At 40.2% G+C, this 14,263-nt stretch overlaps 1 protein-coding gene across 6 annotated transcripts in view; it reads left to right on the plus strand.

Annotated features, from left to right (window-relative positions):
• ATP8A2 (ATPase phospholipid transporting 8A2) overlaps positions 1-14,263 on the plus strand; it is a 318,618-nt gene that overhangs the window by 276,624 nt on the left and 27,731 nt on the right. For all 6 annotated transcript variants that reach the window (XM_090133805.1, XM_090133804.1, XM_031615871.2 and 3 more), the window contains 2 exons: positions 6,668-6,756; positions 12,700-12,804. In XM_090133805.1, the coding sequence (XP_089989931.1) occupies positions 6,668-6,756; positions 12,700-12,804 (194 nt within the window). The remainder of the gene's footprint in view (positions 1-6,667; positions 6,757-12,699; positions 12,805-14,263) is intronic.

A 14,263-nucleotide genomic window follows, 5' to 3' on the forward strand; every position in this document is an offset into this window, starting at 1 on the left:
TTGTTGCTGTGATTATATTTTTCTGGGATTTTAGGTGCTTTTGTCTGTATTTTCATACTTTCTTTTTACCATCGCACCAAGCAACTTCTTTAATGAAAAACTTCTTTCCTGAGGCCTAAATCCCAAAATATCTTGGGCTTTACTAGGAATACCAAGTATATGTCTTTGTGATAGCACTGGCATTTTTCTTTATGTTCACAATACTACTCTTATCTTCCCTCTCTACATTTATATCCAGGCCTTAAATTAAAATTACCAACAGGCTTGATTGGTATGGCATGAAAGCTAGCTGGTGGATAAGTTTCTTATTCTAGTCTTCCAGATGGTTTTAAGTATGACATTTAACAAGTCCAAGGGCAAGATGTTTTTCTTGAGTTGAGACAATCCCAGATAGGAGTACAGTCTGGGAGAAGTACTCACTGGGAGCAACCCTGTGCAGAAGGATATGGGGGTCCTAGTGGATGAAAAGCTGGACATGAGCCAGCAGTGTGCTTGCTGCCTGGAAGGCCAGCAGTATCCTGGGCTGCGTCAAAAAAGGGGAAAGGGAGAGGGTTGTGTACCCCGCTACTCTGCATTTGTGAGGCCCCATCTGGAGTACTGCATCCAGATCTGGAGCCCCCAGTCCGGGGAGATGCAGAGCTGTTGGAGAGGGTCCAGAGCAGGGCTACGAGGATGATCAAAAGACCGGAGCACTTCTCCTGCGATGAAAGGTTGAAGGAGCTTGGCCTCTTCAGCCTAGAGAAGAGAAGGCTCTGGGGAGAGACCTCATTGTTGCCTTCCAGTACTTCCTGCTTACAAGCAGAAGGGAATCCAACTGTTTAAACAGACATATAGTTATAGGACAAGGGGGAATGGCTTTAAACTGAAAAGAGGGGAGGTTTAGGTTAGATGTTAGGAAGAATTTTTTTTTACTCAGAGTGCGGTGAGGCACTGGCACAGTCACTGGCCCAGAGAAGCTGTGGATGCCCCATCCCTGGAGGTGCTCAAGGCCAGGTTGGATTGGGCTCTGGGCAGCCTGACTTGGTGGGTGGCAACCAGCCCATGGCATGGGGGTTGGAAATGGGTAATCTTTAAGGTCCTTTCCAGCCCAAGCCATTCTATGATTCTATGACTGGCAAAATTAAAAAAAAAAAAAAAAAAAGAGTAAAATATCTGAAAGAAGTATCTGATTTTTCTGTGCTTCTTTTACCACTCTCAAGGGGAAATGGCTGTATGAGTGGAGACTGGAAGAGGGAGGAAATAGGTTTGAGACTGGACCAATGTGTCACTGTGTTAAACTCAGCCAGCCAGTGAGGTCATTGTTTTCATCTGAGTCATTTTAGAATGAAAACTCTTACATTATGGAAAACATTGCACATCTTTATTTCAGACATGGAAATATCCAGCTAGCCTTTCAGGAGTAGAGCTCTGCTGATTTTATTCAAGGTATCCCTGTCCCAGTGGTGTAAACAGGAGGGGAAATCAAATTCTTATGCCTCATTTTTTTAACACTTTGCCACTAACCCAAAGTAAGGTATTCTCTGGGCACATTTCAAGATGCTTGTTGAGGAGGGAGCCAGTAAATCTGTTCATCACACCTGTCAGCCCTGAATCTAGTAAACCTGTCCAGCCTGGAGCACGCTACAGTTACAGTGGGGGGAAAGATTCTTGACAACCGACTCATGTTGAGGCCATATTATGTTCCAACATGCAGAGGGCAAATCCTTGAGACTGCATTCTTGGCTGTTGATTGTATTTCATACACAGGCTCCGGTAGGCTCAGTCTCTGCGTAGGACAATTTAATTGAGGTACTTGGGCAATCTGCCCAGCTCTGCAATTGATTTGTGTGGCCATGAGCAAACTATGTCATCTCTCTGCACTTGGCTTTTAATGTATATGGTCTTTAAGGTGGGTCTTAGATTAGTAAGACTTTATCTTGCTGTGTAATACGGTAATTATAACAATTTGTGTGTTTTGTATGATTTAACAGCATAATGATTGCCACATAAGCTAAGAGGAATAGTAGGAGGTTTTGGTTAAGTCTAACAATTGCTCTTTTATCATTTAAGTGGGTGAAACCATTGCTACTTTATGTCTTGAGAATAATTTATGAAAATGACACCAGCTTTGAATTGTTTGTATAGCATGTACTTGCGGTGTTAACCTATGGCGAGTTTGATGTCTCCTTAAGATTAATTCAACTATTTAATATTTTTGCTCTTTCAAGATTAATCTTACAGGTCTTTTTGAAAAAAATAGAATGCTAACCTGTGCTGGCACTGAAACGTTCAGTCTTAAGAGGTTCTGTAAGGGAAAGCATATTTGGGTAATGGTCTACCAAGTATATAAATTCATCCGTTGTTTGTAGGAGAGCTTCATTATCATTTTCATGATATGGACACCCCTCACAATCATCTCGTGGCCCTCTTCTCCCCATCTCCTCCTTTACTAGTAGCTGCCAAAAACAGGGGTACACTGTCTTCCATGTTTGACTAGTGAGGACCAAAAGTAATCTGCCTATGATTGTGCAGGTGCCCAGTTGACAGCAGATTGGATTTGGATCCCAAATGGGATGCTGGCATTTCCATGAATATGAAACTGAAATTGAGCAGCTTATTGGATCCTTATCCTTGTCTCGTGGAGACAGTTATGAACAGGATCTAGGCACAATTCCAGTAATAATTCTTGTTGCACTATAAATACAAAACCAGCTGTTTTCATGGTGAAGCTATGCTTTTGCTGTCCATTTTTAATCAGAAATAGGATGCATGGGCATCTGAGGAAATGAAGCAATAAAAGATTTTATTATTTAGAATGTGAATTTATATTTTATCTCACTTTTCTTGAATGATCTGGGATGCTTGTGATCCTTGTTTGGGTTGTCTGAATCGTTTATTGGTCCCCAGTTGTTTCCTAACCATGCAGTGATAAGAATAGAAAAACAATCAGAATGTCTTCCCACACCTGAGCACTTCCTGGCATTATTATTCTCACTGGAAGGAATTGTTGAAATTGGTGGCACCACCTATTGGCAGGAGAGTAAATCTGTGAGTAATGTTTATTTGCATACTAAGAAGGAATAATAAAATAGTTTTTTTTTGAAACAGCCGAATTGATATGCTTCAGTAAAGCTAGTCCTTGATTTAAAAACTAACAAAAAACAAAACACCACTTTGTCTAAAATATCTTTCTAAAATAGTGGTGACGCAGAGCAGATCTTTCTAGTTATTCATATTGGCCAATACTGTCACTTTTGTTGTTATGTTTAAAAGATTTTTGAAAAGGTACCCACCCTTAAAAAGCAGCTTTGCAACTGGCTAAAGGTATTAAGGCCTAGATTATTTGCTGATTCTCCAAAATAACTGGGGGTAAGTTTTTCCTTATTTTATTGTTCTCGTTCTTCCATTTTAACAGATGTTACCCATAGTCTGAAATGATCTATTTCTCTGTGACAGCTTTCCCAGTGTTTGGAAGGCAATCTACTGATGGCAGCAGTTTAAGCCACAGTATCTTCAGCAGGAGGATCTGCATTAGCTTTGAGGGTTTTGTGGATGCCGTGCGATAAATGGCTTCTGGTAGTTGGCTTTGGTTGTGCTAGTCACTAGTGTTTATGCCAGAAGAGTCTAGAAATGACTTAGTTGCACATCATGGGGCCTGTGTGATGACAGAACTGGTCAAATTTTCAGTTTGCTTAAAAAAACAACTTCACTGTGGCCTTCTTGAAATACACACGCATAAATAAATATATACGTACATTTTTTCAAAGGTGGTGGTTCCTATTTAGCATCTCTGCTTTTCTTATCTGGAGGAGATGCCTGATAGTTGAAGGCTGTCATTCCTTGGGGCTGGGCATGGAGGTGCAGCGTTTCCTTGAAGATACACTGCAGACCAGGCTACACTGCCATCGTGAATAGCTGAACAACTGCAGTGAGGCATGGGAACAGCTGCAAAGTCTGGAGAAGGCTTTGATGCGATATATATGTCTTCTCAGTATAGCTTCAGTTCATAACCCAGTTGGAAAACATCCTAAAAATGCTGTCTATGGATGTGCCCACGTTAGGTGGTTTCCAGGGATTTCTCTGCTGAGGAGCTCTGGTTGTGTGAGCAGATGGTGTAACCCTGCTGGGGCCAGGACAGCATTCAGGTCCGTGTGTAAGGCCAACCAGTTGCTGTCCTGCAGTGGAACAGGCACACAACTGCATGCAGAAACTAAAAACAAATGGGCAGAAACAGTCCAGGTGAGCTCAGGAATGGAGAAAAACCTAGAGCATGCTGTGTGGAAAAAGGCTTGCCAGCAGTAATGTCAGTGTCTGAAGGGGTGAGATGAGATGGATGGTTTTACTGTTGTGGTGCAGTTTGCCAACAGGCTAATGCTGATGTAAAATGTATAGTTGCAGGTAAAAGGTATGTGACTTGAGCTTCTTTAGTGCAGAGGGCTTGAGGTGTGAAATGTCCAAGCTTACAGCCATTGATTGAGCTGACAACATGATAAAAAGTAGCATTTCAGTTCTGGTGAACACAAAGTTGGATTGTTCTGTGCATTAAAAGAACGTCAAGTTTCTTTCAGCTAGGAAAGCAAGAAGTAGAATGTAAAATACTTGGAGCAAAAATGCCAGAAAATGCATGTATGATTAATACCCTGGTCCTTTTCTCTTCTTTTTTAGCAGAAGCATGGAAGGATGGTCAATGCAAATGCTGATGTGATTAAACTGCTTGTGCCTGCAGGGTCACAGCTGAAGAAAAGCAAAGCAATGAGTGTGAATCTCATCATATTTTGCCACTGTGTTACTGTAGTTCAGCTCGTTGGCTAACAATTAAGTTGAGATTTTCCCTCTTACTCCTGCCCATCTTTTTCTTAAGTAAACATAGATCAAAACTGACAGTATGCTTCTGGCATTCTCATGTGAAAGTAGGCATGAGGGATCACAAATAACTACGAGCTGATTCTCAGACTGGAATTTGTTTGCTGACTGTCTGTGTGGGTGGCAGTGTCCATAAATGTTTTAGCACAGTCTGGTTCGTTCTTGGTCTCAGTACAAGATTTACCACTGACCTGTCAGTCCAGCCACAGCATGGAAGACTGTACATTCAGAAGTGAAAAATGCTTTTGGAAGTCTTCAGTACTTAGCAATCCAAGGGCAAGCTGCTGCTGGCTAAATATGGCTGAGCAGAGAGGTGGATGACTTTAAATAGGGAGTGACACTGGGAGGAGATGCTGGGTGCAACAAGTGCTGCCCTGGCTCTGCAGTGTGGTGGTTGTTCTGGGTTTTAAGCCCCCCTGTACTGAGTGGTGGAAGTTCCTTCTGTTGTGATCAGATGCCTTTGTCTTAATGAAGTATGTAGCTACAAATCATCTTCTCACAGTCTATTTCAAGGGCTAGAAGTCATGTGTTCAGTTTCATGTTCTGTAGTTCAGGTTTGTGCTTGTCTATAAAATTTCCTGACACTTCAGTGCTATGGGCTGCTGTTCCCTTGTGTGCTGCAAGTGAAGCACAACCGAACCATCTCAGCCTGCACGTCAGCAGGAGCCAGCTGCTTCACTTCAGAGTCCATGGGTGTATGCCTCCCTGCCCTTGGCTACAGTGCTCACAGACATCTGTAGGTACACCTGTGGACATTGTATGTGGCATAAAGATACTGAGAAGCCAAAGTTTTGGGTGAGGTACATGGCGTCATTCACAAGCAGCAAGAGAACAAGGTGTGGCTAGCTGCTGGAAATGCTGTTGACACCTTTCAGCCTATGTTTTACTTGTGCTGTGCACACGATTCATTACAATAGAAAAATACTCTTTAGTGGTGTAGCAGAGAAATTAAACGATTCTCATGGGATGTGTGTATGTATGTTCACACACATATGCAGGAGGTGGTGAGGCTGTTTCCAGTCTCCCGTGTGTCAAACCAGGTTTTACTGTTAATTTATTTGTAAAAGGTTCTACAGAGACCCCTAAATAAATGACCTGAAATAGCAAGTCCAATAAATAGCGCTATGTTTCAGCTTTGTTCCACAGCTCTATCTATATGCTGGAACCTACAGTTTGTGCATATCTTCTTTCTCAAGTCCTACCAAGCTTTCTCTTCAAGCATTACAGCAGTGTAAGAAATGCAAATATAAACTTGGAGCTTTGTTTGTAAAAAACCATTTACAGAAACACGAGTGAATCCTCCCTCTTCCTCCCCCCCAAGGTTTCAGACAGCAGTAGTTTGAACAGGAAGTCCTGTATTTAAGTGCAATATGACTGAAACATTTTAGTGAGACATCTCGGTTTGTTTGTTTGTTTTTGTGACAGTTTGATGCTGCTCAGAGATCTGAAGCAGTAGGGTAGAAAGAGTAAGCAAAAAGCAGAAAGGCTCATTAAAATTAAAAACTTAACATTTATGGTGCACTTCTCTGTGAGTGAAAATAGCAGCAGAGGATTTGGTCTAAACACAAAATTTTTGAAAAAATCAAGGAAATGTGGGATCATAAGGAATGATCCTAGTGAAAAACGCTGCCGTTGTTTCTCAATTATAGGCCTCATTTCAGTTAAGAGTTGTTAAGACTTCCGCCTCTGTTCTTACCCCCACAGATTTCAACGTCATCCCAATCACAATTGCTGTTTGTTGCCATCCCTCTACTTTTTCCCTAAAAACAACCACTTAACATGTGATGTCTTGAAAATGCTCATAATTTGTTTGTTTTCTTTGTAGGCTGGAATGGTGCTGAGATGTGGCTACTTCTGGTTTGGGTTATTTCTCGTGCCCACTGTGTGCCTTGTGAAAGATGTGGCATGGACAGCGTAAGTCCTGAACCTGAGTTCATTCTCAGGTTCTTCTCTGAGTTCTGGGAATTATTCTGCATGCACATGTTGTCCAGTTCATCCTGTGCCAATCTAAGGATGGAGGCAGCCTGTACTGAGTAACAAAGATATCCCTCTTGATTATTTACATTGTCTACCCTGTAGGTAAACAAATCAAATTCAGACCTCAGAGATGTCCTATTCTAAAAGGGAGCCAATATTTTGTTTGGTTTGACTGAGGTTACATAGAACATAAGAATGCAGTACTCCTGTCCTTACCCTGTTCCAGTTTCCAGTTGTTTGTCAGCTGCTTTTTAGGTTCACTCAGCAGCGAACTCACTCAGGGTCTTTGAAGATTTAGCTGAGAGGAGAGCAGTTCTCACAGAACTCTGTATTTAGTTTTAGTAACTTCTTCCCTGCTCGGATAGGAGGATCAAGCCCCATGAAATACAGCTCTGTGTAATTTCCAGATGCTCTCAAAACTCTGTAGTTTCAAAAATCTACAGAAATTAAGTAATGACAGTAATTTTGATTTAAAGAGAAGCAGCTTCTCTATCACGGCAGTCTGAAATGCAGAAGCATACTTTTCTGGTATGGTATACTTTTCTGGTTCCGGTGTTCCACTTGCTTTTTAAGCATCTTATGACCCACAGTTTTCATTCTTTCCTCTGGAAGTCTGTTTAACAACCAAGATGTTTTTGATGATGTGTTGTTTTTTGTAAACATTCTTCTTTTTCCTAATTAATGAGAATGTTTTTGGATTCTGAACAGCTAGAAGTAACTTAGTAGTCACATTCTCATTGTGTTAGAAGAGCAACAAGGGAAGCATTGCCCTTTCTCTTATCTGAAGGCAGTGCTGGGCTTTATAACCTGATACAAGGACCCAATCGTTTCTAACTCAGGCAAAAATTGAGGTCCCAGCTGCCATGAAGAGGCAGGAGAATACAGGCTAGTATGTCACTTTGTTGTGAAGGCCCAAAGTGAAAGCTTCATGATACGTAACACTTAGCTCCAGCAATGAACTGTTGATCAGTCAAGGAAGGCTGTTTTAGGAAGAAATGCAAAAAAAGAAAAAAAAAAAAAAGAAAAAAAAAAGCAAAAAAAACCCCTCCAGAATGTTTGCCAAACATGGGTACATTTCAAGCTCCAGCATACGGGGTAAGTCAGGTAGTATGCATGCATCTGAAAATCTGATTTTTTTCTTCCCTTGGGGCTGATGGCATGATTAAATTAAACTAATTTTGCTTGGCAAATCTGCCAATCAGTAGATAGATATTGTATGCTTTCCCATTTTCTTCATCAGCTTAATTTTCATGAGCTACACAGCTAAAATTAAACCTAAGTATCATAATATAAAATTCATGTTAAGGTCAAACTATGATTTAATGGTTTTGCACACTAGAGGGTTTTTTGTTACATTCATTAAATTTCTTCAATTGAAAAAAATTTAAGAACTCTAAAGCTGAGGCCAAAATGAGGCTAAATTTGGATACTTAAGTTAACTGTGTCAATGAGCTGGTTTTTAAAACTGAAAAAATCTTAGAACTCATTTAGTATAAAAGGTCCTACTCCTGTGTCAGGCATTATTTAAAATTACATGCTCAGAAGTCAATGGGAGTACTCCCAGGATTCAAGCCAAACAAGAGCTGAACTGTTTGCATCATCAGCAATCAAATATATATTTAGGTGTCCAAGACTGTGCTTCAGTTTTTCAGATGTTTTTGTGATAGTTCAGTGTCCTGCACTTGTCCTCTGTTCTTATCAGTTCTTGGCAAAAATGGCTAAAGAGTTGTAAAACAGACCAGGCTGAAGCAGGCTCATCCTCAGCTATTACTCATGGAAAACTGTTACTGACTCAGCCTGTTCTTTAATATTTCTTAGAGAATCTCAGCAACATAATCCTTTCATTGGTTCAGAGCAGGAATGTACAGAGATTGTGAAGCTCTGAAGACAAACGTGTGTGATTGATATGCTGGATATTTTCCCAGCAGATTTTAAACAGGAGGCTCCTATCAACATTAAGCAAAAAATCTGTTCTCTAAGCAGGACTTCTCTTTTTAACCTATCACTGAAAAATTAACACCATTAACATTTTAACTAGGATAAATGAAATGACACAGCTATCAGCACTGCCATATGGAAGGAGTAAAGGTCTGTTTCCTTTCCAAGAGGCTTGCCATTCAAAACTTGAGCCCAAGGCCTCTGGAAGTCAGACAGCACGTTTCCACAGCAGCGGTTACAGCACATTGCTGTCCATAATTCAGCAGAATCTGGTCTGGGCCATAAAATTCCAGCAGATATGACTTCTCATGGTTATGGAATTTGTCCCTTTCTGATCCTTTTGGACGTGAAGTGTGTGTCCACAGAAAGAGCATCCGTGTGACCCAAAAGATACATGCCGAATTTCAGTACAAAATACTGTCAGAAAAACAAATATGATACATAGTTTTTGCCTGGAAGAAGACTAAAAGGGATAACCCAGTGTGTTTAAGAGCCATGCAAATATTTGTTTCTAAACTGCCGTGCTGTATCCAGTGTCAAAATGTTTAATGCTGGCAAGCATGAGCTAGTTTTACATGTTCCCTTTGTCGTACATGTTGCACTTGTCGGCTCCTCTTATCTCCCACGTTCTCTGCAGCTCCAGGTTTTTTGTTTAAATATTCTTGTGTATATATGTATATATATATATGTATATGAACTGAAGCAAGGAAAAGTGGAATACTTTTCGCTTTAGAAAAAGAAGGAAGCTTGTTGTTAATACTTGGCTGCAATACCACATTGTTAACTTTGGTCCATACCTTGAGTTCAGTGGCTTTGCTTGGATTAAGGTTTTGCCTTATAAAGGTCCCAGTTTTGCTACCATTGAAAAGAACAGAGTTTTATAAGGTGAGTCCTTCCTTACAGTTGGCACATGTCACTTGAATGCATGTTGCCATTGCTAGGAAGTCTTGAAATGTCAGACCCCCAAAGTTATGTGAGAATCACAAAAATGTAGAATTTTTCTAGCAAAATTAGGGAAGAGGGCAAGAATTTATTTTTAAAGATGGTGTCTCAACACTTAGTGTTATAGTGAGACATTGCTTGAGCCTTCCAATCCTTACCAAAGTCCTGATGTGCTTTTTTTTTTATGAGGGGAGGACTAGGGGAAGAAGCACATTGTACTTGCCAGCCCTTGCAGGCTAAATAAGTGAGAAGGCACATCCTTGTGTGCACTTGCAGTCTCTGGAGCATGGGACACCTACTATGGTGTTGATAACAAAGAGCCACAGTAGAGGTCATTGTACTTGAAAAAAACTTGTGAATGCAACTGTGCTCCTCCCTGGCAAGTCCTGACCTCCACAACCCCTAAATATCCTCCCAGGGCTGTGATGTGGAGGTATGCACTTCCCTGACGTGGAAGGGGGAGGGGCCAACTGAGATGATGAGATGACTCTTCAGCTGTTCTTGTGGTCCCTGATCTTAATATCCCTATGTGTGAGGGAAGTTGAGTTTGCCTTTATGTAACTCAAGAATTGCAGATGAACGGGAACAGCAAATACAAGAACTCATAATTTATTGAGGGCTGATCACGCATCTAGGGCCGCTTGTAAAGTACAAGGTAAAAGCTAAGACTTCTACCTGTGTTTTTATATATCAAAAGTTAACAATGTACTGTTGTGAAAAAATCATGAAGTATCCAGTCCTGTTGCCAGCGGTCCATGGAATATTTGCAATTGGCTTTGATGGGAGCAAGCCCAGACCCTGAGGCATTCGTAATACCATATTTTAGTATTTGTTCTTGGAGAAATGTGTGGATAGGTCAGCTCAGGCCCTTTTATAAATACTTCATTACTCATTCTTCCATGGATGTTCTTTCTCCAAGTGCAGAAGTGACTCAGTGCATAACAATTACCTGGGGGGGTTACTGCTGCTTCATGGGTACTCAGCCATGGTAGAACATATGTATTCTGTTATTTCATTTTACTTCTAAAATACTTCAGAACACCTGACTTTGGAGCAACCATATTTTTTCCATATTGTGCAATACCTGCTTTTGCTGTCCTCCGCTAATTGGATTTATTGCTCAGTTTCCATTTTGAATTCGCTATTCACTCCAAGGAAAAAGAAGAACATCCCTCATCTCCTATGCTGTGTGCCATGAAACCTTGGGAGAGAGACCAAATAACTTGCAGATTTCTGTGTTCGCATCTATGGGCGAGCAAGTTTTAAAGGGGTTTTGTAAGTTCCAAACATGCTCAGTGCTGAAGTTTACATTAATAGGTAAAAGATGAGTTCAAGGTCAGTGTTTTAATGTATTTACTCAAATTAAAGAGTGTGGTAGTTATGTCAACTGTAAAGATTATGAGAATTAATAACTCAAAGCTTTCTCATCTAAGAAAATCACTGGTTTCCCATCCTCAAAGAGTTTGACCATTAGCCTAACAAGTTATAGTTGTAGTAACTCAAATGTAACTAATATCTGTGCAGCTGTAAGTTATCTCACGTTTTTGAAATGCTGAATTTTAAAAAAAGCTTGCTATCCTGTATTCTCCTGTCAAAATATGCTGGTGTTCCCTTCATTTCATACTCCCTTGGTGCTTTAAATCAGATACTCTCCTAAGTACATCCTTGATACCTCCAGATTTTAACATTTTATATTTTCTTGTTCTCTTTCCTTTGCTTTGCTCTTAAATTCAGATATATTCAGATAACTATTCAGAAAAGTTTTCATTTTAGTTTCTCATTCTGAGACATATGGGGCCTAATTCAGCACCACAAAGACCAAAGTACTTGGATATAACTTAGCTACTCACATCTACAGTAGACTCAGCAAAGGCTTTGTGGTTTTCGTTTCTTATTCCCCATGGAAGGAGGGATAAGAATCATGCTTTTTAAAAATAAATGCATCTTCATTATAGTTTAATTATATATACACCAGTTACTTTTCAGCTAGAGGAAGGAAGACATGTTTTCTATTGTTGGTTAAGGATGATAGAATCCGCGTGTGGGATTTTTATAAAACTTGAAAAGAAATTTTTGCCACCTCTAGAACTGAAGAATATAATTTTAATGCCATACAGTGAAGCAAGTGGTGTATTACCCTACTTGTTTCCATCTTGTTTTCGGGCTTATCATGCAGTCACATGCTAATCAGTATTGTCTCATGGGACACTTGTCCTCCTCTAAGTGACACAAAAGAGGAAGCTGATCAAAAAATGTCCATTGCAGAAAGATCCCCACATTTCATATTATTACTCTGTAAATGTCAGGAGAGAGGACTGGGTTCTCCTTATGCCAGTTTAATTTTTAGTAGTACTAGAGTGGTAGGTGAAACTGAAAAAGAGCCTTAGTATTTACAGGGGGGAACTACTTTCCAAATTCTGGTTATGTGTGTGGTGCATGCATGGCTCATTGAATCCCCAAGCTGAGAAAATAGGACAGAGCCAGTCTTGTTACTGTCATCTTGAAAGCACAGAGAAAGAAGTGCTTTTCCAAGTCATGTGAGACTGATAAATGAAAATAAAGGGGCTTGAATGGCAATTATTATCTGAGACTCTCCTCAGGTTTTCAGAGCAGTGTGACGCATAGCTCAAAAGACCGAGTGGAATCATGTTTTACTGCCATGAATATTCAATGAATTTTTGTTCTTTTGTCTGAGAGCTCTGGTCCTGAGCAGTCCCACAGCAGCAGTGTCAGGTCTCCACAGTCCGATAGCTGTGCTAGTTGGTTACATCTCGGGTGTTGTGTTGAAGCAGACAAGCTCTGCCAAATTTCTCATTTCTCATGTAATATTTCACAGGTATTGTGAATCTGGGCTGACTGTTCATGTGCATTCACTGCCTTATTTCCCAAATCATGTGAAAGACTTGCGCTGGCTTCTCATATAAGAAGTAAAATTGGGCTTTTTTAACAACACAACGTTCATATGACTTTTCTTGTGTCTTCCTTGTTATTGTGGTAAAGGGCCAAGCATACCTACCATAAATCTTTGCTGGAACAAGTTCAAGAGTTGGAGATGAAGACAAGAGAGCTGGGAAAAGCCATGCTTCGTGACAGTAATGGAAAGAGGTGGGACAATAATATGCTGATGTTTAAAAAAAAAACCAAAAATTACTGTTCTTGTCCTCTCCTCTTTTTATTTCTCATTGTTCAAATCTGATTGCAGACAGGTAAGAAGTCTCCTGTCCTATATTATTAATTTGTTGCTGTTGTTCCTTTTCAAATATTCTTGTTACCCTCACCCAAACCCTTCTGGTTTTGTTTCTCCTGTGTTATTGCTAGCGAGGCTGTATTTGTAAACTACAGCTCGGTCTCCTGGTAACAGGTAGTGCTATTACCTGGCCTTTTAGCCAGACTGTTTTGAAAGGACTTTGTTGCACATACTTTATTTGCCATCAAAAAAAGTCAGCCTGATAAGCTTGGAGGAAAGCTAGTGACTCGGAAAGTTAGATTGTAGCTAGAGGGAGAACTGGCTAATCCAGTGTTTCCCTACAGCTGCATTCATTCTCATCTCAAGGTGTTGGGTTTTTTTTTATGTTTTTGCTGTTTTCCAGTGCAGTTTTGAAGGCCCCGGTGTTCAGGGTTCTCAGTTTCTCCTCATACCTCTCCCTTGTATCCACACCATATGGACTTGAACATATTGCTGTTATTGAATCCTTCTTTGTAAGGGGAGAGTATGTGTTGGTATGTGTTGTGTGGGAACCTTTGTCTCTTCTGAAAGAAGCTAAAGAAAATCACACTGAGGCTTTTGCATCCAACAGTTTCATTTGCCATCACAGAATGTGGTTCTGCATCAGCTAGTCGGAAAAGCTCCCTGGGTTCAAAAAGGTTTTAGAACTAACTCTTCTGTTCCCTAAACAATATGGCACCACATGACTTGCTAAGAAACGACGTGATCATTAAACTGGATTTTAGCAAACCTTATAAACTAGCAAACTGAGTGGAATGGAGCTTTTAAAAGATTTTGTTCTTACGGGGCAGGGTCATCCTTTGAGCCTTTGATGTGTATTCTAAGGTAAACTAATTGCCATATTGTAGCTGCTGCTAAGATGAGTGGGTAGTAGATTTTTCAACTGAACTTGTGAGTTAATAAGCACTATTTTTAGGGAAAATTATCAGGGAGTGAGTTTACCAAGATTATAGTAAACCAAAAAGCTTTAAAAAAATGCTTTGTGAACTACAGTGTGTTTGTAAGATTGCCTTAGTGAGCAGAGTTTGCTTCTCAGAGGCCAAGACAGAGTAAACATAGTGCTGTTGATTAAAATCACTTCAAAATGCTTGGTATGCTCAGTTTTTATTGAGCCATTTTTCTGCCATGACTTTTGGATTCTACAAAACACTGCACATAAATTGTGCTCACTTGCAAAAGTCACAAACTGTGCATCACACTGTTTAAAAAGAAAAAGCAAACTTTGCAACGCTGGTCAACAATGTTTTATGCTATGATTAAAAGCAACAAAAATGCCTGAAGTCAAACATCAAATTAAAAATAGGTGTTGTTTTTAGTTGGTTGAGTAGTCACCTTAAA

Source organism: Phasianus colchicus, chromosome 1 (assembly GCF_987193195.1).
Source record: "Phasianus colchicus chromosome 1, bPhaCol1.hap1.1, whole genome shotgun sequence".
In the NCBI taxonomy this organism is placed as follows: domain Eukaryota; kingdom Metazoa; phylum Chordata; class Aves; order Galliformes; family Phasianidae; genus Phasianus; species Phasianus colchicus.